General features: G+C 37.0%; 2 protein-coding genes across 7 annotated transcripts in view; both read left to right on the top strand.

Annotated features, from left to right (window-relative positions):
* LOC129277830 (discoidin domain-containing receptor 2-like) overlaps positions 1-4,665 on the top strand; it is a 37,523-nt gene extending 32,858 nt beyond the window's left edge. Inside the window, exon 14 of the mRNA XM_054914007.2 lies at positions 295-4,665. Coding sequence (XP_054769982.2) covers positions 295-600 — 306 coding nt within the window. The 3' untranslated portion in view covers positions 601-4,665. The remainder of the gene's footprint in view (positions 1-294) is intronic.
* A 3,781-nt stretch (positions 4,666-8,446) lies between these two features.
* On the top strand, positions 8,447-26,301 carry LOC129277829 (uncharacterized). 6 transcript variants are annotated; one of them, XM_064110298.1, is made up of 6 exons: positions 8,447-8,876; positions 14,961-15,009; positions 15,755-17,418; positions 22,696-22,874; positions 23,603-23,750; positions 24,316-26,284. In XM_064110298.1, exons 3-6 carry the CDS (start codon positions 15,863-15,865, stop codon positions 24,920-24,922), a joined length of 2,490 nt encoding a protein of 829 aa, XP_063966368.1. In that variant the 5' UTR covers positions 8,447-8,876; positions 14,961-15,009; positions 15,755-15,862; the 3' UTR covers positions 24,923-26,284. The 6 variants fall into 6 exon arrangements, with proteins under 6 accessions (XP_063966368.1, XP_063966369.1, XP_063966367.1 ...); XM_064110299.1 differs by having other exon boundaries at positions 8,662-8,886; XM_064110297.1 differs by having other exon boundaries at positions 8,720-8,886; positions 14,950-15,009; positions 24,316-26,301.
* Positions 26,302-26,518: the final 217 nt, after the last annotated feature.

The raw sequence follows: 26,518 nt of genomic DNA, 5'->3' as shown, positions 1-26,518 counted from the left end.
CACTGAACATCTTGTGCGAGTTATAGTAGTTTTCAAAATCAGCACTGCTGCTATATTGAATCGCGTGATGCAGGTGAGACGGCCGGAGGCATTCCACTTGTTTGTGAATAATTATTGTATAGTAGTTTTCAAAGTCAGCACTGCTGCTATATTGAATCGCGCGATGCAGGTGAGACTGCCAGAGGCGCTCCACTTGTTGTCTTTTGTTTTAATGTATCATCAGACATGTCAATTTATAACACGACACCATGACACCCCCTCATCACATTCTGTTTCTCCATTTGACTTCTGCAGGGCAAGTTCACATCGAAAACCGACGTATGGGCGTTTGGTGTGACGCTGTGGGAGGTGATGATGCTATGTCGGGAGCAACCGTACTCAAGGCTCACTGACGAGCAAGTGATCGAAAACACGGGTCAGTTCTTTGAAAAGGACGGCAAGCCGATGTATCTAGCCAAACCGCCGCACTGTCCGAAAGACATTCATAACATCATGAGACGGTGCTGGACGAGCGAGCCCACCCAGCGGCCGACGTTCGACTTCCTACACACGTTCCTTCAGGCGCGGAACATCGGTTACGAGCCACCGGTAGCATCATAGTGAATTCCCAGTATTGTCAACGCGTTATGGACGCTCTGTTTTGAAATGTGTCGTACAGATATCAGAACTGAAGGAGCAGAATGGACCATTACTAGTACTATACTCAGAGGAAGGGAAGATATGACGGAAAATTCTTCTGCTGAATCTCTCTCTCTTTCTCTTTACGTTTTGCCCCCCCCCCTTTCTCACTCTCACACTCCCTCTCTCTCTCTCTCTCTCTTCTTCTTCAATCCACTCACTATATGTGATATCACAGAATCTCCATTGTAATTAATATTCATTGCATTATCAACAAGAAATAATAATTTCTCATGCAAATGGGAGAAAAATGTTGACTTCAGGATACGATGTTATTGGTGATCATTTGTGATCAGTGGGAAGAACTTGAATCTCACCAATCATCCAGGATCAACTCTTTATCCTTGCATCTGATTTGTACTACTCATCACAGCAATCGTGCATTAGTGATCAAAGCCATAATTAGCGTTGTCTAATTCTCTCTCTGCCACCCTCTTTTCTAAATTAAGACAGAAGGCAGTCCCGCTTGTTGCTACGTTCAATGTTACAGAAGTGAAATTGACGTAATTATCAGAATAAAAACATTGTTCAATTGTCATGTATTCCAGATATCGTTTACAATGAGAGAATTCTTGTTCCGGTTGTGAACATGCTCACGCTACTCTGTAAAAATATTGACATTCTGAAAGAATGAAATAAGTTTTGTCCTTTTGCATCAAATGCATTTCGATTTCAATTTCCTACCCATGAAAATGTTCATGTCATGTATGGTGCTTATGTTATTGAACGGATAAATCAAATCCTTTAATAATTGTTTTAATAATTGTTTGACTAATCCCACCAGACTATGTTTCTCTAAAATTTCCAAATTTAAAAAAAGTTGTTATAGTAATAATGATAATACATGTATTTCGTTCTTGTACATGTATAGCACATATCACATTATCTTCTAATGTCGATTTGCACTTTCAAAGATTTTGGGATATTATTACCCTTGAATAAGTCTTCGTCTTTTAGCATTTATATCTCTTTCTTGATGAGTATATTCAAAAGATAACTAGTTCCACAAAAACTAAGACAATTCTGGAAATTTGAAAGTATCCAATAATAATAATAATACTGGTAATAATGATAACGGTATATTTACCCAGGGTAGCCACTTCAGTTCCGAAAACTATTCTCCCAGCGGGCCCTGTTATTATTATTACCCGGCTAAGCTAGGCTACCTATTCAGGTGCACACAGCTTTTTGAGGAATTACTTCCTGCCGGTACCCATTTACCTCACCTGGGTCAAGTGCAGCACACTGTGGATGAATTCCTTGCTGAAGAAAATTCAACAACATCAATATAAAGGTTGTGTTGTCTCAATGGTCTTATAAATGCTTCTTGTGCCTACAACTTTCTCCAATATTGATTTTCTTCTTTTTTTATCGAGGCTGTAAATATTTTTGCAAATTTGTATAAGATGGTGTAACATACGTTAACACAAAGAGGGGAAGATCGTCATAAAATTAGCTTTTTTTATACTGCCTTGTTGTGTATATTGAAAGAGATGAACATAATGTAAAACAAGATTAAGAGATTTTGGATGTGAATATTGGTCATATTTTGGACAAAGATCTGTAGGTATCTTGTATGTATGATGTATTTAATCTGAATATAAAATGGATATAAAGAAGTACTGATTTTATCTATGTTTGATCGGTTTATCGATGAAATAAACATATTGTTGCTAGCATTCCATGTGTGCTGTCTGATTGAAAAATAGGCATGGTTTAAGAATGTATGTTTCACATAACTTTTTTTTGTTTTTTTATCCCAGCATTATCTTACTCCAACTAAAGCTACTGATCAGACATATGTGATTGTTTATTGTTGAATAATTTTTACTTTAATTCACATAAAAAATGATTACCACATTAAAATTGATTTTGTTTATAAATGTAGCTGTAATGATGCATAATATACAAATAATACACGTTTACGAGGGCAATAGTACGAATTATACACACAAGGTACCTTTGGAACAGCTCTTACATGCCTGAGGCATAGCCGAGGGTGTTTGGACTATTCCAAAGGTAACTAATGTGTTTAATAATTCTACGGCATGAGCAAAGTGATGTGTATTTCTTATGTACTTTTTAATATAGTGATATGGATCCTTATTTGATAACCATCCTCATCTCAAATCCATTGCCAGTCAATAGAACTGGTCATTAGTACCATTCGTTAGCAAATTTTCTTGTTAGCCATTGAATTCTTTTTTACAGATAAATAGCGCTATACAAATGCTATTCATCATCAAAAAATAAATAATTGATAAATTTCTGCCAACCTCTTGATTAGGATCCATATCACCATTTTATAATAGAAAACATAACAAACTTGCACTTGAGTGTATGCACTGATGGGCTGAACTGACTCCATTTATTTCTAGGATAATAAACTTTGATTAAAAAAAAGAAAGAAATAGTATATTTAGTAATGTAACAAATGTTTGGTGTTGGTAGTGAAAGGGTCAATAAAATCTTTGATGTGTTCCCTTTTCTTCATTTCAGGCCCCATTCTTTAAAAGATCATCAAATATTGTGATTTATGCACAAGCTATTGAAATAGTAGATTATGAGATTACTATTCATGGTTGAATATTCCAGTCCATATGTCCTCAGTTCGTTTATTGTTTGTATTCACATTTTGGGGTTGAAATAGTCTGGTAATCATAATTTCAATTGTCCATGTACTATGTATATAATACTTATGCCAAAGTAATGATTTATATGCCAACTGTATATAATTCAGCATTATTTTTTATCACGCTGTGCTACTTGTTCAAATTGATTCAAAAATATATATAATCTGTGCTCTTCATAAATTTTAAGATATTTATAATAAAAAAGGCCCTGGAATGTGTCGTAGGTGGAGTTTAAAAAAATTTATTCACTTTTCATTGATTGGACCTATTTTATTTAATTGCTTTTTTTTTCACTTATTCTAATCAATTATAAAGTAACAGGATTTTATATTCTCCCATGATTCTTTTTATGTATAATCTTTATTTGTCAAGTTCAATATTCTACACACTTATTTTCTTGTTTTATCTTTTTTATGATTTTTTTTTGTTAAAGGGCAGGATGATTGGTTATTCTCTCGTTAATTGATTTATTTGTTAATTTTGAGGGTCCAATTGCAATTTAACCCTGTACTAATTACAACGCCATCAAATCACTAGTAATCTTCCCTCCATTTGGGTCACCTGTCTTTGAAGGCAATATTATTTTCCCTTGAATATAGTCAGGGGCGGATCCATGATTTTCAAAAAGGGGGGGGCAAATTTTTTGGAGGAAAATTTTGAGAAGCCAAAAAAAAAAAATGTTTTCAACCACAAATTAAGGATATTTCGTACCCAAAAAAATTTGACAAGCAAAAAAGAAAAGAAAAAAAAAGTCTTTAATTTCAAAAGGGGGGGGGGGGCACATTTCGGTTTCAATGGCATTTTTACATTACAAATTTTAATTTTTCTTCTCAAAAGGGGGGGGGCACATGCCCCCTGTGCCCCCCCCCCCCCCCTGGATCCGCTGAATATAGTGTTTCCCACGTGTTGACTTGCATTCACAATGGTATCCAAGGGGAGGGAGAAACATATCTAATCACATAATCCAAACGGTTGGGGGAGGAGAGAGTGACATAATCACAGCATCGCCATCATATTTGATCGCACAATAAAAGTGAATCAAAATAAGGCAAGACTAGACAACTTTATGAGGTAGTTACAGGATGCATTACAAAGAGGTATTTATTTGGGATATAAAATATTAATACATGTATTCATGTGGTAAAGGAGGTCTGAAAGTGAAGACTATTAGATGTATTTTTATTTAAAATTAAACAAAAGAAAATCTGTTCAATGGAGCACTCTTATCGATATTGTATTGATATTTTGCTATTGTATTCTTGATTGCATACACTTGATGTTAAATGTTATTATCGGTCTCAATGTTGACTTTAAGATCGCTTATTTTGCAATAAACGAAGCTATCAAAGTTTTAGATATTATTTGGTTTTGATGTTTATCCTCAATATGTGTACTTTGTAAACTTAATGGGATGTGACTAAATTATGTTTACTTAGTTCTATTCAGTGATCTGGGTATGCTCTTGCATAGCTCGTATATTTGTTTGGAGAAATAAGCTTGAGATAGGGGTTGGGTTATTGGGTCAAATAATGTGAGAATAAATATAAGGGGTAATTATGTCAGGGTTTGGTTTTAATACGTTATGTTCAATTAGACCTGGGAATAATTTTCACTGGATCAGATTTCATGGACTTTTTATATGATGATGATGATGACGATGTTAATAAAATAATGATAAAAAAGTTATTGACGATGATGATGATGATGATAACGATGATTAAATAATGATAACAACAATTGATGATGATGATGACAATGTTAATAATTACAAAAGTGATTATTGATGATGATAAAGATAATAACAATTGATGATGATGACGATGATGATGATCACAATAATGTGACTTAAATGCACCAAATCCACTCCGAAGAGTGCTCAAGGGACAAAGAGGTTAGATTTAAATAAAAGAGATTTGAGAAGATTTTTTAGGGTGGGGGACATTTGGGCTTTTAGCAATTCAAATTTCTGTATACTTCCTCACTTTGAATCGTATTTTGTTGATTTTTCACTAATTTGCTTTGAAATTAACTTGAGCTCAGAGGGTTAAGTACCCCTTTAATACCGACAAGCAACCCGAGATGCAGAGAGATTAAAACTTGTAGACAGGAATTTGAGAGAGATATTGTGATGAAGATGGAGAGGGTGGGGGAGAGAGGGATGGATGAGAGAATTGAATTCGATCCCAAAATGTTTGCAGTTGGATATAAATTGGAAATAAAATATACCAGGGGCCCATCTTGCAAAGAGTTGCGATTGATCCGATCAATTGCAACTATGGAAAGCCAGCAATGTCAACATCTAAAATACATGTTTGTTCAGAATATTTTCTAGAAATGACGTATATTCATACATTCACTGTTTTTTATTAACAATTCTGTATGCTTCATTTTGTTTTCAAAGGACATTGAGCAAATTTCCTGAAGGAAAAATTATGATCGACATTGATAGATTTTCATATACTTGAGATTGATCGGATCAATCGTAACTCAATCGTTACGGGACCCAGATTTATCTGAGAATATTTGTTGAAGCAGTCAAATGAATTAACTAATTAGAGAAGAAGATGGATTATTGATAGACATTGAAATGTATCAAACTAAATATTAGAAGGCGGCACTTAACAAGCAAAACTTTCAAGTAGCCCCCTCTATTCAAACCTACACAATTCAGGGGCGGGGCTTGGACATCTTGATAGCTTTGGGTGGGGTTGGGGAGGAAAGAGACGACCTAAAAGGTCACTTATTTTCTCTATATTGAATAGTTTAGTAGCATTATAGAGCCAAATACCCAGACTGATCCTTTCTATCTTTTTATTCCCTCTTACTTTTTCTCTTCTTTCTTCTCCTTCATTTTCCTCTTTTAAAAGATTCTTTTCACTACTTGAAATATTATCGGGATTGTCGCCCCTGCTCCCCCCATGTATAACATGTTATAGGACTAGTAGATGAATTTCTGATATACAGAATGATGTCAAAATACAAAATGATTTTTATGTTATATTCTTTTCATTGTCTTTTATGCATTTCACTTTACTTGTGTTTAAGCTTTTGAAACGATATTTAATTTGTTTTTAGGTGTGATGGTGTATGAACATGTTTTATGATCGATACATGCAATTTTGAATGATAGCGAATTGTATTATATCTGTTTTTAATCAATATTATTGGGAGGACGGGTATCCATGCATGTTCCAAATACCTCTTTTTTATCATCTCTAAATACAAGGGATTTTCCCTTGTATTTAGAAATGATTTAAAAAAGGTATTACAATGAATCATTGTAGATTTATATTTTTAGCATGTATACCATAGGTCCATGACATTTGGGTGTGTGTGACGGAAGGAAGAAATAACCAACTTGAAGGCAAGAAGTAAAAAAACAAAATATATAGCTCAACGATCAGAGAAATTTCAAAATTCTGCTAGGAAGATATGTATTTGTCAGATAGGATATGGTATCAGAATTTCATAAAGTTACGTAAAGTGATATAGAAACACTGGCGTACAGATGGGGGCTTGAAAAAATTTCCCTGAATGGACAAATGCCCTTTTTAAAAATAACAGTGCCCCTATAATCAAAATGAAATGTCCCTTTTCTAAGATGAAATACCCTTTTTTGAAGTAAAACATAATACATTTTTAGGTTAGAGAATCACAATTTTTGGGCTTTCGCTTTGCGCTCGCTTCAATTTTTATGAGGTACTTATCCTGTTCATGGTTACAAAATCGCTCAGAATGTCCAGTTTTCAGATTGGAATATCACAAATTTTTGGCTCGCGTTTGTGCTCGTATTATTCGATTGTTGAAATATGCATCCTGTTCATGAGTCACTATAATTGCAGTCTATAACATGTTCCTTTTCTGTTCAGTATATTAAAAAAAATTCGCGTTCGCATTAATTCTTTTGTCAGATACACATCGTTTTCATGATAACAAAAACCGCTCGGAGTTAATTTTCATATCTGATTACATGAAATATGACATGAACTCCCGATATAGCGCTCGTAACATCTCGCAAGGATGCCCTTTTTAAAGTAATTAGCTACATAATGAGCTAAAAATCAAGTTTACAACTTCAGATTAGATTTTTTCCAAAAAACTCGCTCACTGCATTCTCTCGCAGAAGAAAATAAAGCCTAACTATATATCTTATCAATCAAAAATCACTTCAGAAAGGCTTTGCTCAACTTACTACAAAAAAAAATTACCCAGCTCGTAATCTCATGGTGAAACCAATACGCCCGTTACAAAATTAGCCTTTTGTAATATAAATTTCAAATATTTTGCTCACTCGCTTCGCTTACTCACAACTATTTGGAGAAAGGTTTACCTATATGCCGATATTATGTTTGGCCCTCCGAGTTTTTTTTCTTTTTTTGCATGGTCAATACATCACTGCTGAATCTTCTTTTATGAATTATGTACAGCACAGGGGCGGATCCAGCTTTTTATAAAGGGGGGGTTGGGGTGGTATGCGAGGGAGCGTAGCGACCGAGTCCAAGCGAGCGGAGCGAGTGAGGGGGGAGGGTGTGGGAGGGGGGTGTCCCCCCTCCCACAGTAGGGAAAATTTTTGAAAATCTGTGTGTGAAAATGGAATAAATACATAGAAATAGAATAAAATAAAATTACAAGTTTAAAAAAAAAGATAAGATTTAAAAAAATGGTCCCCGGATTTTTTTTTTGGGGGGGTTGCAACCCCCCCAACCCCCCCTCTAGATCCGCTTCTGCAGTATCTGATTTTAATTACATCTTTGTTATGCAGCTTGTTTAAACCCTTTTTTCTCCGAGAAGGGAGGGGGACATGGCATATTTTGTCCCCCACACTATTTTTTTAGGATCGAGTTGGGCGTTGGGGCTGCCGGCTGCATGCCCCCAGCCTTCACATGAAAAGTGTTTTTACGTTTTCGTATGTATGTATTCATCCCTTTTCCATTGAACATGGAGATGTGATAGTCTCCATTGTATTGATCTAGACCCTAATTGTTATTAAAAAGGGGCTATTTATATCTGGCGCGAACTTTATTTCTCCTTTCCCTTTTCCCCAAATTTTCCCCCTTTTTCCCATCTTGACACTTGAAAATCATTGTCAATGTCAGGCATTCCGCCCCTGGCCGGCCCTCTGTATCTGTGTCGTTGAGTCGGTAACCAGGATTGGCACATCTCCTCTTCTTTTTTACCCGATTAGCTCCGGCGAAGTCGTTGGGATATGTGGGTGATGTATGGCGACTGTTTATAAACAATTTCTTATACAGGTGGCGCGCCGGTCGTTGTTTACAGGCATTAAGGGGAATACCCCCTTTTTTTATCGCGCGGGGCCAGGGATCATGAGCCTGGGATCGGGAAGCTCCTTGCTGGAACCTCGGGTACATGCTGGAACACTGCACCGGCGACACGGCCAGCTAGCTAGCGCAGCGCAGCGCTTGCACCGCGTACCGTGTACCGGTATATGCATTTCTACGGAATTGTCGGACGCCACATTTTTTTGCTACGAATTCTTCGTGTATGAATTTACCAAGCTTCGTCTTCATTTTTCTTGTCTGAAGGATTGGAAATTACTGTAGAGTGGTAGGTACAGGTCTGTAAAAGCGTCTTTCTCCCCCAATCTTTCAAATGTGTTATACCGTAGATCTAGAAAAGTCTAGTTACTTTTTTAATCAATTTGCAAAATGCAAAATGGATTGGAATGGATCTTGGTCAGGCGACATTGCAGTGCAGATGCCAATGTATGTATGTAAGTGTGCGGTTTCATTGTTTATATTGCGGGCGTGAGTATGACTGTTTGGTCTGGATCTAGATCAGGGGCCCGTCATAAGTCTAACTTCTTGACTAAATCGGAGATAGTGAGCTACTTGTCCGCTAACCGTTTCACGAAGCCCTCGGCCCTCTTTACCAAGATCGGGTACAACAACCTCACTAAATATTTATGACACCTCCGAACCTGTCATAACTTCTTTCTTAATGACGTAGTGGCATCACGTGGGTAGACTATGACATGCAAAAGTGCCTAGAAATTTTAAAATTATAATCTTACGTAATCAATCATAGAGGTAATCAATCATAGAGGAGATCATTTGGGTGTGGAAACGACCCACAACGAACAACAACAACAACAACATCATAGAGGTAGAAATTACATCACAAAACAAGTGGGATAATGCATTCAATGATAATTGTAATACAAAGAAACTATAAAAACTGTTGGTAAAACGCCACAAAACCATTCATTTTGAAATAGTAAAATGATTTAATCGATAAAGATTCTACCACGTCAGGCCATCCATAACTGAACTCGTATTTGTTGTTTTCAGACCCCTATTAACAGTTGGATAAATTCTATCTCTAATTTATGCATATAATTTGTCAAATTTCGTATGTTTCGGTATTAATTATTAAAAATGTTTCGTTAAACTATAATTTTGATGACTTTCAGAGTCATAAAAGACCGTATAATTATCATCATTTTACAAAGAATACCGTTATGGTTTACTTTCGTAAACTATTAAAATTTGATATCCCGGGGGTACCCATCTCAACATCCACAAGTGATTTTTTAGTCATGAAATGAATTATTCAGAATTTAATTTTCTCTGTAATTGAATGCTCCAGTCTTCATGGTCTAAGTATGTATGATGCATAATTCACCTGTGCTATTATTTTGGAAAGATTTATTTCCCAATTCATCACGATATTTGCAATTTTGTCATAATTTTTCTTTTTGAAAATTATGCTATTTTGTGACTAAGGCTACGTCTCGTCTGCTCTTTTTACCGATAGTAACGATATCAAGGTATTCTAGTTAGGAAGCCTTTCGAGAAACAGGTTTAGTAAGATTGGAACTAACTCCGTGGTTGGTGGATAAAGATATGACTAACTTGTCCATGTGTTGAGAAACGGGCCCCTGGATGTATACGATGCAGGGGCCTGTTGCATGACGAGATGAGCGATACGTAGGAACGTCCTAGGACCATTCTTTCGAGATAGGAAGATTGGCGACAAATCAGCGCTTTCCGTTTCACGAAGGCAATCTTGTCTTCCAAGTCCGCGACATCGTTTGATATCGATAGTATCGGAAAAATATTTAGTCTTCATCGTCACCTGAACCTTTTATTTCTGGATGACGACTTTACATAAAATCCGATATTTCAATAGTAGGAGATCAAAGAATGTTTTATTTATTACTGATAGTAGAATTGATGTATGGAGCTTACTTTATGAGGTTAAAAGAGAAAAAACTTTAAAGATTCACAAACATAACTAAATAAAATCGAAATTTTCATTATTTCCCTTATTTAGAACACGGTGTCTTTTTAGAGACACCTTTTATTGATATTTCAACGAAAGAGACCCTTGTCCGACATAAAAATTGATTTAAATAAGTAATTTCGACATTTATTAGTTCAATATTCTGTATTTTTATAGAATACTTGTATATAATGATAATTTTGCAAATTATGCGTTAATATGTTATTTGTTGAGGTAAATATAGGGTTTGAATGGAGTAAACAAAATCAACAGTGTCTGATTGTATGAGACTAAAAAGGAAAATATGAGAGGCTGCGTGTGAAAAATCTAATTTATTTATTTTATTTGTCAGATATAACGCAAAAAATACAAATGTGAGTGTTTAGAGTATAAACATACCTCAGTTGCATGATGAGTAACAGAAGAAAATGAAAATATGAAAATTGCTGCAAACATGTCCAAGTGGATAAAGTAGTACTTTGCAATAATAATTAAAACATAGAAAAAGGTGTGAATCAATCCGCAATGGAAAAAATACTTTTACAGAAATAATGCAAAATATGACAACGATCATAAACGCTGGTCATATTTAAAGATGATCACTTAATTTATGGAAGTTTATATAAGAATATAAGGTTTAAGAAATAACATAAATAATATATATGTTCAACATTTCAAAGTTAAGGAGTATAGAGACTATATGCTATGACATAAGGGCCGAAAGGGGCCTACCCTAAGATTTAAAGTGCGCCTCTTCGTATGGACTTTCGGAGTCTCACTTTCCATAATCTTTTCTTTAATGAACTTATCTTTATTATGATTGTGATGGATTCGTAAGCTATAGGCTTAATCTGTATCTTAAATTCAATATAAGCTGCAGGTTTTTTGTTTTGTTTCACTGTTTCAAATCCAACAATTAATTTTCATTGATTAAAATAAATCTCAGCAAAAAAAAAAAAATTATAATGAAAATAAAATAAAAATAAATAAATGATTTAGCATGTTTAACATCTTAGTTTTGTTTGTCTTGTTTTTTTTTGCTGAATGTTATTGAACACGTTTTTTACCTTACATAATTTCTTTTAAAGAAATTTGTTGTTTATCTATAATGAGAAAGCATGAGGGGTCGGCTAAAGAGATATAGTGCCGCCCATTTTAAGTATTTCAAGTTTATTTTTTTAATAGAAAAGGGGTGGGGATAAGACGGAGGGAGAATAGAAGAAAACATATTTAAAAAAATATTTGGCCCTATACATTACCCCCGGGAATAATACATGTACCCCGGAGAAGTTAAAATGACCTCCGTTTTTGGTCGTCCTGCCGTGCAAAAAGACGACCTGAAATTGATGACAACAAGCCCCCATATAAAATAATAACTTGGCGCCATCCCAGATCAAATGCATCAGAGTGCAACCAAAAAAATGTTTAGAGGTGATATGTCAGTGTGGCTTGCCGTAAATGCATTTTCTCTCAATACCGACGGTGGCGGGCGGTGTGCAAAGAAGATCATGCCTACGTAGGACATGTCTGGAGGTGTCTTTCCAAGGACCATTCTTCGTATCGCCCAAATCGGCTTTGTGAAACAGTTGAGCGATATCTCGTTCTTACGTAGAATGGTTCTACGAAAGACCCTTTCATGCAACAGGCCCCAGGGCCCTTCTGGGCATAAACGCATCGGGTACTTGACCTGGATTTTGCCGGGACCGGCAGGTGCAATACACCGGGTGAACACCCTACTCTTTGACGAATAGTGTATTGGTTTTAACGTGCATAGGTTGTACCTCTCCTATACACGGGACCAACATTTGCGTCCTTTCCGATGGACGGAGTGTTTTCCAACTGTATTCACACCTGCACTGAATACAGTGGTGAGGCACGCTAACACACAACGCTATAGCATCAGACTTTTTTGTTAGACGCGTTTCGGCATGAGCGGGACTCGAACCCCTCACGTTGAGATCTACGATCTTATCCGAAACATGCGCTCTAACCGACTGAGCTACGCTGCCTCCGGTGAATTAAATGAATATAGGATTGTAAGAATCAGTTTTACAGAGATACCATACCAAGTTCAAAGACTAGCTAATGCATGAGATTTTGTTAGGATGCACGTAAGGACATTGAGACTCCACATACATGTATATCTGGAATATTATGGAGAAACTTGGGAAAATGGAATGGAATTTTAAATGGTTAATAATCGATGACAAATTTGCCTCTATATTAAAATATGCAGACATTTTCCCAAATAAAACACATGGAGCTATAAAGATTACCAAAGGTAAACAAGAACTGCACATCGATTTTCCATGAAGTGAATTGTTATCAATAATCAGCTGCGCATACAATCTGTGAAATATGAAGTTCCTATCACGAACTGCTTCAGGCCCTTTTCACGGTAACAATCAAAGTAGACAAGTATGAAGAGAATGTTATTCAGATATGACAATGACAGTCACATTTTCTCTACAGCGGCCGTACGGCGAGTAAAAAACAGCGGTTTTATTCATATTTATTCAAACCACTTATATGTACCTGGTACAAAACATGATAAAACGGCTGTTTTTGACTCGCCGTAGAGCAAATGTGACCGAGGTATAAGCGATGGATGTCCATCTCTTCATAGGTCCATTCTGTAATGCAGCACTCTCATGCCTATTGCCCAAGACTTGGCATGTCTGGTTCAGTAGCAACTAGCTACATGCCATTACTTTTGCTTTCCGTACTCACAAATGTTTATTGAAATTCCAAGTCGGGAGATCATTCTTCATTCCATCTCCACAATGGCACAATCCCAATACATCGTTCATCTGACATAGCAACAACACTTCGCCAGGTTCAGTGCATGATATTATATCATTCATTTTCCCCTCAGTCATGCTTCCTACAATGTAGTTTTCCATCCTTTTCCACTCCACATGGCCTTGTTGTTTAGTTCTCATTAAAGGTCAAGACCACCTAAGAAAAGTGTTGATTTGAATCAACAGAGAAAAATCCGACAAGCATAATGCTGAAAATTTCATCAAAATCAGATGTAAAATAAGAAAGTAATGACATTTTAAAGTTATGCTTATTTTTCACCAAATAGTTATTAGTCACATGCAAATGAGAGAATCCATGGAGCTATTAATAGCTCTATCAGAGAATCAATGATGTCCCTCACTTACAATTGCTTTTGTTTTTTTGTTTGAATTATACAATATTTCAATTTTATAGATTTGACAATAAGAACCAACTTTACTGAACCATTTAATGTTAAACAACGGTAATTCCACATGTTTAGGGAGAAATAAAGCTTAGTTTCACAGGATGATGATGATAAATTCAAAAGAAAGAGTGTTTGAGTAAAATCATCAGTCTCCTCATTTGCATACCAACCAGGATGTGCATATAACTATTATGTGAAATTAAGCAAAACTTAAAAATGTCATAACTTTCTTATTTTACATCCGAATTTGATGAAATTTTCAGTGTTATGCTCGTTGGATTTTTCTCTTTTTATTCAAATAAACTTTTTGTTGGGGTGGACTTGTCTTTTAATTTTTAGATCCACCTCTTGATCACCTTGCTTTAAAGTGGCTCTTATTTTTTAATAGGGTATTAAGTTCATTTTGTGGACCATACTACTTTCCTTATATCTGATTGGTTGCATTGATTAATGCTTTTAATATGAGTACATTAGCACAAGTGATATTTTGGGGGAAATTAAAGTCAGTGCTGATCTGGATTTCATCTTGTTCAGATCTTTCATTTTTATTCTGTGTTCACCCTTCGTACAGTTGTTTTGGCCTTAATATCGTGAAATTAGTTACCTCTCTTCTCTCGTGTGTGTCCGAGTGTGTGCACTTGTTGTGTACAAAGTCAATGGGAGTGGAAAGAGGTCACCAGCGCTGACGGAATAAACGGCAGTGAATGGACTGGTGACTTAAACCAGGATAATGCCGTTGTGGCCAATAGGGGAGCATTATTAATGCTGCAGTCACATTTCTCCGACTGCGGCCGTACGGTGAGTGGAAAACAGCCGTTTTATTCATTTCTATTCAAACCACCTACATGTATGTAGCTGGTACAAAAAATGTTACTGGAACAAAAAAACTGCTGTTTTTGACTCGCCATACTGCTGCAGGAGGGGAAATGTGACTGAGGTTTTAGAGATTGATTTTATTTTGAACAGGAGAGAATAGGAGACTGGAAGAGTTACCATATTTTTATTTTGAGACACATGGGTGTCCCATGCGTGAGACTTGGCATATCTGGTTTCCACATTTGGCACCGATCAATTACCTTTTTCTATGTGAAAGTCTAAATTTGCAATTGTGAAAGTTCAGATTTGCGATGGTGGCTAAAAGTTGAGAACTAACATATTTCTTATTGAATTTAATATTTGATGTTACAGAAGTAAGATAGAACTCTTGGATGGAAGCTGTCAAGTCTCATGCCACTACATGTATATGAGGTCAGTATTACTATAATAACCACAGACAATGATGTGCTTCACCTCAATTTTTATCTGTGTTTTCTCAGAATGCAGGAGCAAAATACATTATTATGATGCCCAGTTGTTATTAAATCCACCAGACCAAGTGAATGTTTATTAAAGTTTTTTTTGTGGTAAAAATGTGCTTTTGTTCAACGGACGCTATTAATTTCAATTTACAACTAAAGAAGTTAATAATTCTGGCCATCAAAGATGGGATTCGAACCAAATACAACAATGCATCATTTTACAACCTTTAGAGGCCCAGTCCCACTGCACTTACGGATGCAAAGAGGATGTTAAATGAAAAAGAATCTTGACATCCATTGGAAAACGTTATGTATCCGTTTTTGCATTTGTGTTTCATATGCTCTATATCCATCGAGCATCTGTCCACTGTGGTTTCATTGTTCGCCCACTTTGTCAATTGTCTGGAGCGGATGGAAACGGATGGAGCCACCCCAAAATTTTGCTTGTCCACTGTATCCGTTATGAATATGTTTTGTGTTTTTCGGCCAGTGGGGCCAGGCCTTGACTATTTGCATTTTTAGGGTGTAGGCCATGGTTTTCAAGTGCATATTGATGCCCCTGTGTTTTTTTTTGGCATATGCTTTTATAATTATGAATCTTTAAATAAAGTTGTTCAATGGATTTCAAAATTGATCTCAATCTTGTCGGCCACTCTTTATTTTTTTCGTTTATCTCATTTTATTATTTCTTAAAGGATTGCTGGACCATCATGTGCAACCACTGATTGTTCTGAACTGGAAGAAGAAGAGGATGTGTAGATACATGTAGCACTTTTATTAAAGCGTTTGAAAATGGGTTGACAATGGAACCTGGAAATGAGAGATCCCAGGACAAGGACTTGACTCAACATATTCCATTCGATCCCTATGAGGAGAAGTTGGAGAAAGTTTTTCAAGTAGTCAAACAAAGGGAGACCAGACCAAAACTCATTGTTATTTCTGGACTGCCAGGCATTGGTAAAGCACCGTTTGCTGTGGAGCTAGCAAAGAGACTTCAAAGAAATGATTCAACAAACACTATCATGATCCCTGTTTCTAAAGGGGCTTCTCACCAAGATGTTGTTAGAGATATCACAGGCAAGGTTTTAGGGATTGAGAATTTGGATTTCACTGTGTCACACTGTTTGCGAGAACTACAGAAACTTAAGGATAAAACAGAAGAGACGATTATTCTCATTTTCGGTGTTACCAACGCTGCAGAAGATGAGTTACCGAAGATTCTCAGTGTGGCAGAAGATCTGGTGGTCTTTCCCAATGTGACCATTTTGATGACCAGTGGAAAGGATTTCCAATTTCCCAGACTCCGTGATACATTCTTCCCATATGTTTTACAGCCACCAAGTGAAGCAGAAGCAAGGCGGTACCTTGAACCATTTGCTCCACACTTGCCCATTGAGAATTATCCAGAACCCTTTGTACCTGTGCTGCCTTTCAGGGTTGTTGACATCCTGAAGAAATGTGGACAGCATCCCAAACTGTTAGCCAGATTTGCTGACTTGTTGAATAGCAATGTTCAAATTTCTGCCATCTGGGATTTAGTGGAAGAGAACCCTCTGTCCATATTACCAACGGCTGAAGCTTTAACCTTAACTGGGAAATTTGGAAATGCTGTAATCAGAAAAGTGAAGTCTCTTGCTGACAAAGAGGCTTTGAATGCACTTGCTGAGGTGGATGGTCCTTTTGATCAGGAAGCATTTTGCGCAATAACAGGAAAGGACGCATCGCAGAGAGGTCTTGCAGTTCGCAGCATCCGGCCCTTGCTCTCAGACCACCTCCTTTCAACTGCCGATGCCAGAAGTGGCAGGTCATTCTCCATGAACGAACTGATGAAATACACCTTGAATGAGACATGCCGGGAAAGGCTGGCCCAGAGTCAAAATCGTTTCTGCGTATTATATGCCCAACTTTTCCAAAGAATGACACCACTCATGCACAGCTATCAACCTGAAAACCTGCCATTGTTCCAGGCAGATTTTGCCAATCTGCAGAAACTGCTTGAAATGGCCACCTTTGCGACCTCAGAAGACTTCATGTACGAGCTGATTATGGACATTGCCCACAACTCCCAAGAGATAATCTATGATTTTTTTCAGAAGACAGTAGTGGTGTCTTTCTACGAGAGCTGTGTCCGAGCAGCACGGCAGAGAAGCGACGAACGTCGGCTCGCTTACTTGCTCATTGCTTTGTCACATGCTATCATGATGCTTCACAATAAGTTCGACCAAGTTGAAGGATACCTTGCCGAGTCTAAGGAAATCTTAGAAAGGATTGGTGAGATGAACTCCCTAGACACAGTAAGACTTCATATGGAAAGGGGCTGGTATTACTATAAGTGTGGCAAGCATCAAGAGGCTTTGAGGTAGGTGTTCAATCTGGTAAACTGTCACTTGGCCTACTCCTCCATTCTCATCTCATTTGGTCTAATCATAGTTTGCCTACAATCATTACGTCTACCAATCATTTGGTCCCATGGCCATTTAGCACATTCATCATTTTGTCTTATTTCAGATTACAAGAATTTGCAGATCAGTTCGCTGTCAATTGCACAACATTCGATTGATTTTGGTAATGACCTCTTACACAACTTATCAGACTTTCAAATTGGGAAACTGCGGAAGTTACAAAGTGCAGCTGTGTGCATTGAAACTTTATCCAGAAAGCGCAGCCACATCACTTCTATCTTGAAAAGTCTTCACTGGCTTCCCCTGAGGGAACGCATTGTATTCTAAATGCTTCTTTTGGTCTTTCATATTGTGAATGGAACTTCCCCCACTTACAATAAATGTTTGATTCATAACTACCAACCCTCACAAAACTTAAGATCCTCAACTTCTAATCTTTTACAAGTTACAGTTTCAAAGGAATCATAGGGGAACAGGCCTTTGATCATACAGGGTTGACCCTGTGGAATTTCCTTTCACGGGGTTTTTGAAAACCTAGACACATATGCAACCACCTGCAGGGGAAATCTGAAGATATGTAGGCCTACCTGTTTAATGGTGCTTTTTGACAACCATCTATGTATTGAACGCTATCCTTGTATAGTTCGAACTTGCTACATGTATGTACTATTCTTTCTCCCTTTCTGAACTTTGCTTTGGAGCGCCTTGAGCATCTAATCTGGATGGAGAGTGCGCTATACAAATTTTATGTAATATTTTTCTCTCGTCTGCATAGCAGAGAATATAGGCGCCATTTTTCCGACAGCGGCGGCGTCGTCAACATCAAATCTTAGCCTAAGGTTAAGTTTTTGAATGACATCATAACTTAGAAAGGATATGGACCTAGTTCATGAAACTTGGACATAAGGGTAATCATTTATTACTGAATATCCTGCTTTTGTTTCAAGTCACATGACAAAGGTCAAAGGTCATTTAGGGTCAATGAACTAAGACCATGTTGGGAGAATCAATATCAAAATCTTAACCTAAGGTTAAGTTTTTGAAATGTCATCATTACTTAGAATGTATGGACCTAGTTCATGAAACTTACACAAAAGGGTAATGAAGTATTACTGAACAACCTGCCTGAGTTTCAGCTCACATGACTAAAAGGTCGAAAGTTCATTTAGGGTCAATGAACTTTGGACATGTTGGGGATACTTGTTGAATTTCCATCCTAACTTTGAATGTTTATGGATCTAGTTCATAAAACTTGGACATAAGAGTAATCAAGTATCACATAACATCCTGTGCTAGTTTCAGGTCACATTACCAAGGTCAAAGGTCATTTAGGGTCAATGAACTTCGGTCATATTGGGGGTATTTGTTGAACTACCATCATCACTTTGAAAGTTTATGGATATAGTTAATGAAATGTGGACATAGGGGTAATCCAGTATCATTTCTCATCTTGCACAAGTCGTAGGTCACTTGATCAAGGTCAAATGTCATTTAGGGTCAATGAACGTAGTCACTGTGGTATATTATTGTATGAATGGTGTTTTTTGTGAATAATTATTTTATAGTCATTTTCAAAGTCGGCACTCCTGCTACATTGTATATTGAATCGCGTAATGCAGGCGAGACTGCCAGAGGTGCTCCACTTGTTATTATTATTAGGCTATCGATACCCATATCTAATATCTACTGTACCTGGTCTAATAACATTGAGTCTATATGGATCAGATTTTCATTTGACAAAGTGCAAAATAATTGGTAAATGAAGTGGGAATCACACCATCCGGGCATTAGACCAATAGGGTGTTACATTAGACCAAATGAGAATTAGACTAAATGGGTTACATATGAGACCAGTTATTGCTTGTAGACCAAGTTAATATGCATTGTAAACTGATAATCACTAAATAATATATTCATCATTGTTGATGATAACCATTTTAAATTAACTTTCAATATGCATCTAGGTGTTTTTTGTACTTGGAAAGTTTACAATTGCCCATCATTTAAACGTCACTATAGTATAAATTATTTATTCTGAAAAGATTCACATTTACAACTTAGAATGCCTGCTGGGGGGGTTCCTTCTTTTAAGTACTTATTTGTGATTGTTTTGATTTTTGTTTTTGTTTATACAGGCATTTGACCTTTGTTGCTCCCCCACATTCTAAACATATTATATATAATTTTTTTCTGTATTGCAGAGCTGCCAAATAGTACGATTTTTCCGTATTTAGTACGTTTTTGCAACCAAAATACGGCAGTACGTTTTTTCTTTAAAAAATATGTTTTTTGTATTAAAAAAAAAAAAAAAAAAAAAAAACGTACACAAATATGGTTATTAGATCAATGTAATTTCAGGTAACTTGTTTTTTTTTTCAATCATTTTGTAAAAACCAGGGTGAGATATACACAAGTTTCAATGTTTTTTTTTTCATCTGCAAGAGCAGTGCACATTTTAGCTTGCATGCAGCTTGAGCGCCGTGATGGGCGAGTGCGTCAAGCATTTTATTATGAAATACACTTTTTGGGGGGAAAATACAAAATATTTATCTCACACGGTAAAAATACTGATTTTTTGGTCAAAATACTGATTTTGGGGGATAAGAATACTGAAAATGCAAAATACAACTTGGCAGCTCTGGTATTGTATTGTATTTTTTTTTCATTATTCTGCTTTGTATTTTGATGTTATGTGATTTTACTCTGGTGTCTTTGACATCTTTTATGTACATGTACGAATGTGGAAATAAATTTTATGAATTTTATGAACTTTAATTACAATCAAATTATTTGTCACATTGCAGATCAAGAGCCATTCCGTGAAATAATCCCAATGTATTTTTTGTTACTTTAAAAAAAGATATGCAGTTACAAATGAAATAGAACATTCTTAAAAGCAAAAAATCAAACTGAGGTCTGTTTAGTGCTATCTGTACATGTATAAAGATGCTTTTATATTTCCGTGTCCTGAGCACTTTGAATTCAGAAGTGAAACTTCAAACCGGATGTCGTGAGAAGTTCAGCTGTTTCCTACTCATTTTATTGTCTCACCTGCATAGCAGAGTGAGACTATAGGCGCCGCTTTTCCGACGGCGACGGCGGCGGCGGCGTCAACACCAAATCTTAACCTGAGGTTAAGTTTTTGAAATGACAGCATAACTTAGAAAGTATATGGACCTAGTTCATGAAACTTGGCCATAAGGTTAATCAAGTATTACTGAACATCCTGCCTGAGTTTCATGTCACATGACCAAGGTCAAAGGTCATTTAGGGTCAATGAACTTAGACCATGTTGGGGGAATCAACATCAAAATCTTAACCTAAGGTTAAGTTTTTGAAATGTCATCATAACTTAGAAAATATATGGACCTAGTTCATGAAACTTATACATAAGATTAATCAAGTATCACTGAACATCCTGCATGAGTTTCACATCACATGACCAAGGTCAAAGGTCATTTAGGGTCAATGAACTTTGGCCGAATTGGGGGTATCTGTTGAATTACCATCATAACTTTGAAAGTTTATGGATCTGATTCATGAAACTTGGACATAATAGTAATCAAGTATTACTGAACATCCTGTGCAAGTTTCAGGTCACATGATCAAGGTCAAAGGTCATTTAGGGTCAATGAACTTTGGCCACGTTGGGGGTATTTGTTGAATTGCCATCATATCTCTATATTAAAGTGTATTGGTCTAGTTCATAAAACGTGGAAATAAGAGTAACCAAGTATCACTGAACATCTTGTGCGAGTTATAGTAGTTTTCAAAATCAGCACTGCTGCTATATTGAATCACGTGATGCAGGTGAGACGGCCAGAGGCATTCCACTTGTTAGAAAATCAATATTAGACTACTATAATATGTTAAGAGATGCTTGAGTACATTGAATTTATTTCAACTCAAACTCAAGATATTAAAGGAGACTGTGGCGGCGTGGCCCACTCAATGACTATGCTTCATTAAATTAATAATTCAATGATGCATTTATTCATATGGGGGGGGGTGTTTCACAAAGATTTTAGTGTGACTTAGAGTCGCACTTGCAATCGGTATATAACGCATATCCGCATTCGTCACATCATGCGCACCAGACGCGCACTAACGCATATCGCTCAATCAAATTACGTGTTAAGTAACGTGCCCAATGGCGTTTAAGCATGACTTTATTATTTAAAAGTCAGAATTATATCTTTGTGAAACCCCCCCCCCCCCCCCCCCCCGATCTCAAGACAAAACAGGAATACAGTTCCATACTGTACATGTATTGTAGTTATGGCAATTAATGCATTTCATCAACATATCATCTGATATATATAATTATATATGACAAGGTTCCCTTGATTTTGAGTTGCTGAAATGCTTTTTTACTATTTAAAGTCTGTGTTGGGATACCCTCTTAAAAAAAATGATGACACTCAAGGGCGTAGGCGGGGGGGGGGGGGGGATGCACCGGGTGCATGCGCACCCTCCCGCTGAGGCAGAGGAGTTCCGACACTGGCAGCAAAACAAAATGTGTACCCCTAATTCTGCTTTCAACAGCTGATTGTCCAAACTTTAGTTCCACCTCCCCAAGATGTGCACCCCCCCATACCACTTAAGTTCCACCTCCTCAGGATATGCACCTCCCAATGCTCAAACCAGCCTATGCCCTTGACGTTATGAGTAAGTTGGATACAAGAAACTCACACAAAGGAAAGAAATAAGTGTTCAATATTTTCTCAGAAATAATGAAACTGGTATATCACTTTTACAGTAGAAACATGGGTATGTGTGTTTATTATCAAATTAATAGGACAACAAACAGTTGTTACACCTTTGATCTGATAGCATTACGACTTTGCTATTCATGGCAGCTTCCATAGAAACAGAAAACGGCGGTTTGCACCTTTTATGTGCTGTGTGTTTTTGTAATCCTTCCTGAGAGTAAAGTAGTTTCCCTGTACATCATTTTGTCTGTGAAGAACCGAGGATTACCAATGAATTTTTTTTTATTCCTGTAAAAAAAAATGTGACTCTGACTTTTAGTCATGTGCTTTAGAGTTTGTTTCTAAACAGATTGATAATACTAACTGTTCGTTCATTTGGGCAAGTTCATTTACATGTAGGTTGAGAACAGGCTTCTTTCACTATGTCATGTACGTGTATATATCTAGAGCATGCAGTTATTCTTTGTAAAGTGAATTCTATTCTCTTGTAACGATAAGAAATTTATCTTGATTTACTAACAGATCTTACAAGGAAGCAAAAAGGATTCTCCTTCATATCATTGCTGGCGATGACGGACAGGAGGAAAATCTCAATCCTAAGTATCTCCTAGAAAAGGCCACAAGTTTAGATAAAGGAAGCCTTCATCTGTGGGTTTTATCGTCAGTCAATACCAACATTGCTACCATATATACATGCCTTGGTATGAGACTCTTCAGTTTCACATCCTGTTCATGAGCACTCATGTTCATTATTCACGTTACTTATTTATTCAAGTTTCATGAACGCTGCATTTCCATTTAATTTACAATAAAAACGTATAGATTGCTTATGAGGGAGGATGTGATAATTTCAATTATGATACAATTTGAAATGATATAATTTTACTTCAATTTACAAAAACAATAAATGTATAATATCAATTCCAATTGCAGAAATGGTTTATGGTACACCCTGTGTTAGTCTTAGAAAGGACTGAGAAAAGTGGATAGAGATAGAAAAGTAAAATGGAGATCTATGAGAAGGTTAGAAAGAAGAGTTACATGTACATGTATGTTTCAGAAATGAGTGTAGTCATTAAAAGGACTGGAAACCAGAAAGTATAGAAGTTTGAGTAGTAGGCAAGATCATCATCTTCACCACCACCATCATCATCATTACCACCATCACCAGAGCCACCACCACCAACATCATCACCGTCATCACCATTATCATCATCATCATCACAATAATCACCAGCACCAACACCTCCACCACCACCACCACCACCATCATCACCACCATTATCAACATCATCGTCATCATGATCACAATAATCACCACCACCACCACCACCATCATCGTCATCATCTTTATCGATTATCATCACCATCATTAACATAATCATCATGTTAAATCAAACCTCTCTTACTTGTTCTGACCTTGGTGTAGGCAATTTTGAGTCTTCTGCCAGCAGCTTCAAGCAAAACCTTCATCTCCAGAATACACTGTGGACCGAACGACATCCGCACTCAGCATTGACCCATCACAAGCTAGGTCTGATGTACCTACTCAGTAAGGACTTTGCCAATGCATACAAGTAAGCCTTTCATCTTTTTAAGATACGTAGGATAATAGGCAACTTTACGATCCAACAATGACTCTTTTTTTTTTTACAAATTGTATTTTGCAAAAGTTCAAAGTATTTTGCAGGATCTCTTTTGAAGTTCAGAGTAATGCTAGGAAAACTATTGTGTTTTTTTCTCCAAGCCTTGCAGTCGGGGTAAATCAGCTTAAAACAGCTGTTGCCTGTTGATGATAAACATTATGATTAGGAGTTGAATTTGCCTTTATTCCTACAGGGAAGTTTGAGATGGACTCGGATCTTAATTTTATTATTCGTACCACTATCCAGAACTTTGATTGTTGAGCTGTAATTGGTTGGAAATATGTTTGTATCAAATTTGTTACAATTTCTTTTTATTATTTAAAAAAAATTGGATCATGAAACAATGGACTCCTAGGGGGTGAGGCAAGATGCATAAGAATCTGACATAAGCAAGGGAGCAAAGCGAACGAGCTTGTCATGGGGGCGCTTTTGCATTTTTTTAAAAGTGATGATAAACATCATTTTTTCCTCTTTTTTAATGATTTCTTTTGGATAGGTATGGTTCTAAGGGACTCAGCCTGAGGATGTTCTTGTCAAAAGGGGCCTCCCACACAACCATACAGTCTCTTAGCATGGTTGCTATGGCGATACTAGATCACAGCGGAGACTGGAAGTGTAGCCTGACATTGCTCCAAGAAGCCATAGAGATGAGAAAAGAGCTCGGACCAACCCACCCAGACATGGGCCTTCTCCATCACAGCGTAGGTAATGTCTATCGCTTCTGCAAGAATCCCAAGGATGCCCGAAGGCACTACCAGCAGGCTGCGGACATCCGCCAGGCATCATACGGCATCGGACCGAACTTCTGCACCATTGAATCGCTGGATGCCTTGGCTGATGTGTCCTTGGAGCTTGGTGAAGTGAACGAGGCACTGGAAGTGCACAAGAAGTGCTTGAGGATGTGTCAGCAGCATCTGCCGAAGGATACTGAAAGACACCTGGTCGAAGATGGCCGAGGAATCGATTTGGTGAGGACAACCTGTCGAAAGATCAGCCTCATCCATGAAGGAATGGATGAAACGGATCAAGCTAAAGTATGGAAGGATGCTTCTGAAGCTGAAGGAACTCTCTTCTTGATTCCTGAAGAGTATCTACCACCTTGAATATTAATGTATTTCAATTTCAATTTGGAGAGAAGTCAAGTTCAAATGCCCCCGTGTGCATGATATTTAATGCATAATCTCATTGATGAATTTGTGGGAGATTGTGTTCTGTGAGCACAATCTGACCAAAAATTCATAAATAAGCACTACACGAAACTCTTTGTGAAACCATGCCTAGTGTTTCAGTAAAAGAAGATTTGCCAGTCTTGCCCTTCTAAACAGCGCTATTGCTGTTTCACCGATATTTATTTGTCTACACATCCACTTGGCTTATACTATCATTGTGTCTACAGGGTTTAATCAACATTTTTTTGCCAGTCTGATATTAAACTCAGTTGATAGAGCAGAGACTTCACAATCTGGTTACCAGTCTCTACTGGGTGTGCGTTTGCCCTTTGGTAAGGCATTTATCCTCATTACCAGGTCCCTTGGACAGGACCTAAAGCATTAGATCTTCTGGTTGCTTGCTTACAGACATTAATGCTTTCTTATGCCTTGTTTGGCCTTTCATAACTGATCACAATATTTTTTTACCATTCAAAAATGTTCTATGATCAATACGACTGCCACGACCGATCTGATATGATATGATCTGATACAAGATCGTAGTTTTATATGTGGCTCAAATCGTGACAATGGGAACTAGTTTTTAGAAAAATATTTGGTTAAAAAATTCACCACCACCAGCACCAGCTGTCAGATATGAAATATTTCCTTGGTTTTGATTGGCAGAGAAGCATGTGTGCTTGGCTATTACTATTGTAACATCTGACAAGTTTTTTCATGAAACGCTCCCCTGGTAAGCCACTAATGTCCTTTTGCAAGACATGTATCTAGATATGAGTAACCCAACCCAGGATCTTTCTTCTTCTTCATCATCCTACACTGACTGCCTCCTTCAATCCTTGCAGTATTGTAGTACCGGGGGCCGGCAGGTGCAATACACCGGGTGAACACCCTACTCTTTGACGAATAGTGTATTGGTTTTAACGTGCATAGGTTGTGACTCTCCTATACACGGGACCAACATTTGCGTCCTTTCCGATGGACGGAGTGTTTTCCAACTGCATTCACACCTGCACTGAATACAGTGGTGAGGTAAAGAAGACAAATAAAAAAAAAAAATTAAGTTCCATACCCCATATACCTTTCATTCAACGTTCCAAATTATAGTTGTCAATTTCCTTAATCATTTCTTTCTAAAGGTGATGGAAAGGGACAAATAAATTAGCTTGACTTTCTTGTAAGACTTTTAAAACTTGATTATTTAGCTACTTGGATATGACGTTAGATATGCAATTATTCATTTTTTTTGTTTCAGTACACACACATATACATCACACACTTAAAGGGGAAGTTCACTCTGACAAAAATAGCAGAAAAAAAATTGGTGGAGGTTAGAAGAAAATCCATCGAAGAATGAAAATACGAGAATTTTAATTATTTGATTTGTGACATATGCGAGCAGCTTTCCTACATATCGTATCTTTAAAAAAAATCCTTGAAGTGTAATTTTCTAATCAAAGAAATGAATGGTAACTGAATATCATTATACTCATACAACCTCAGTTTAGACTGCAAGGACATATCTGAAAA

Source organism: Lytechinus pictus, chromosome 15 (genome assembly GCF_037042905.1).
Source record: "Lytechinus pictus isolate F3 Inbred chromosome 15, Lp3.0, whole genome shotgun sequence".
NCBI lineage: Eukaryota > Metazoa > Echinodermata > Echinoidea > Temnopleuroida > Toxopneustidae > Lytechinus > Lytechinus pictus.
This window is presented reverse-complemented; position numbering and strand designations above follow the sequence as displayed.

What these genes read in the sequence shown, in the direction of transcription:
- LOC129277829 (XM_064110297.1), top strand. Translation starts at nt 15,863, where the DNA reads ATGGAACCTGGAAATGAGAGATCCCAGGACAAGGACTTGACTCAACAT. An exon ending in AAGCATCAAGAGGCTTTGAG is followed by an intron (nt 17,419 to 22,695) that starts GTAGGTGTTCAA and finishes ATTTACTAACAG; the next exon opens with ATCTTACAAGGAAGCAAAAA. An exon ending in GACTTTGCCAATGCATACAA is followed by an intron (nt 23,751 to 24,315) that starts GTAAGCCTTTCA and finishes TCTTTTGGATAG; the next exon opens with GTATGGTTCTAAGGGACTCA.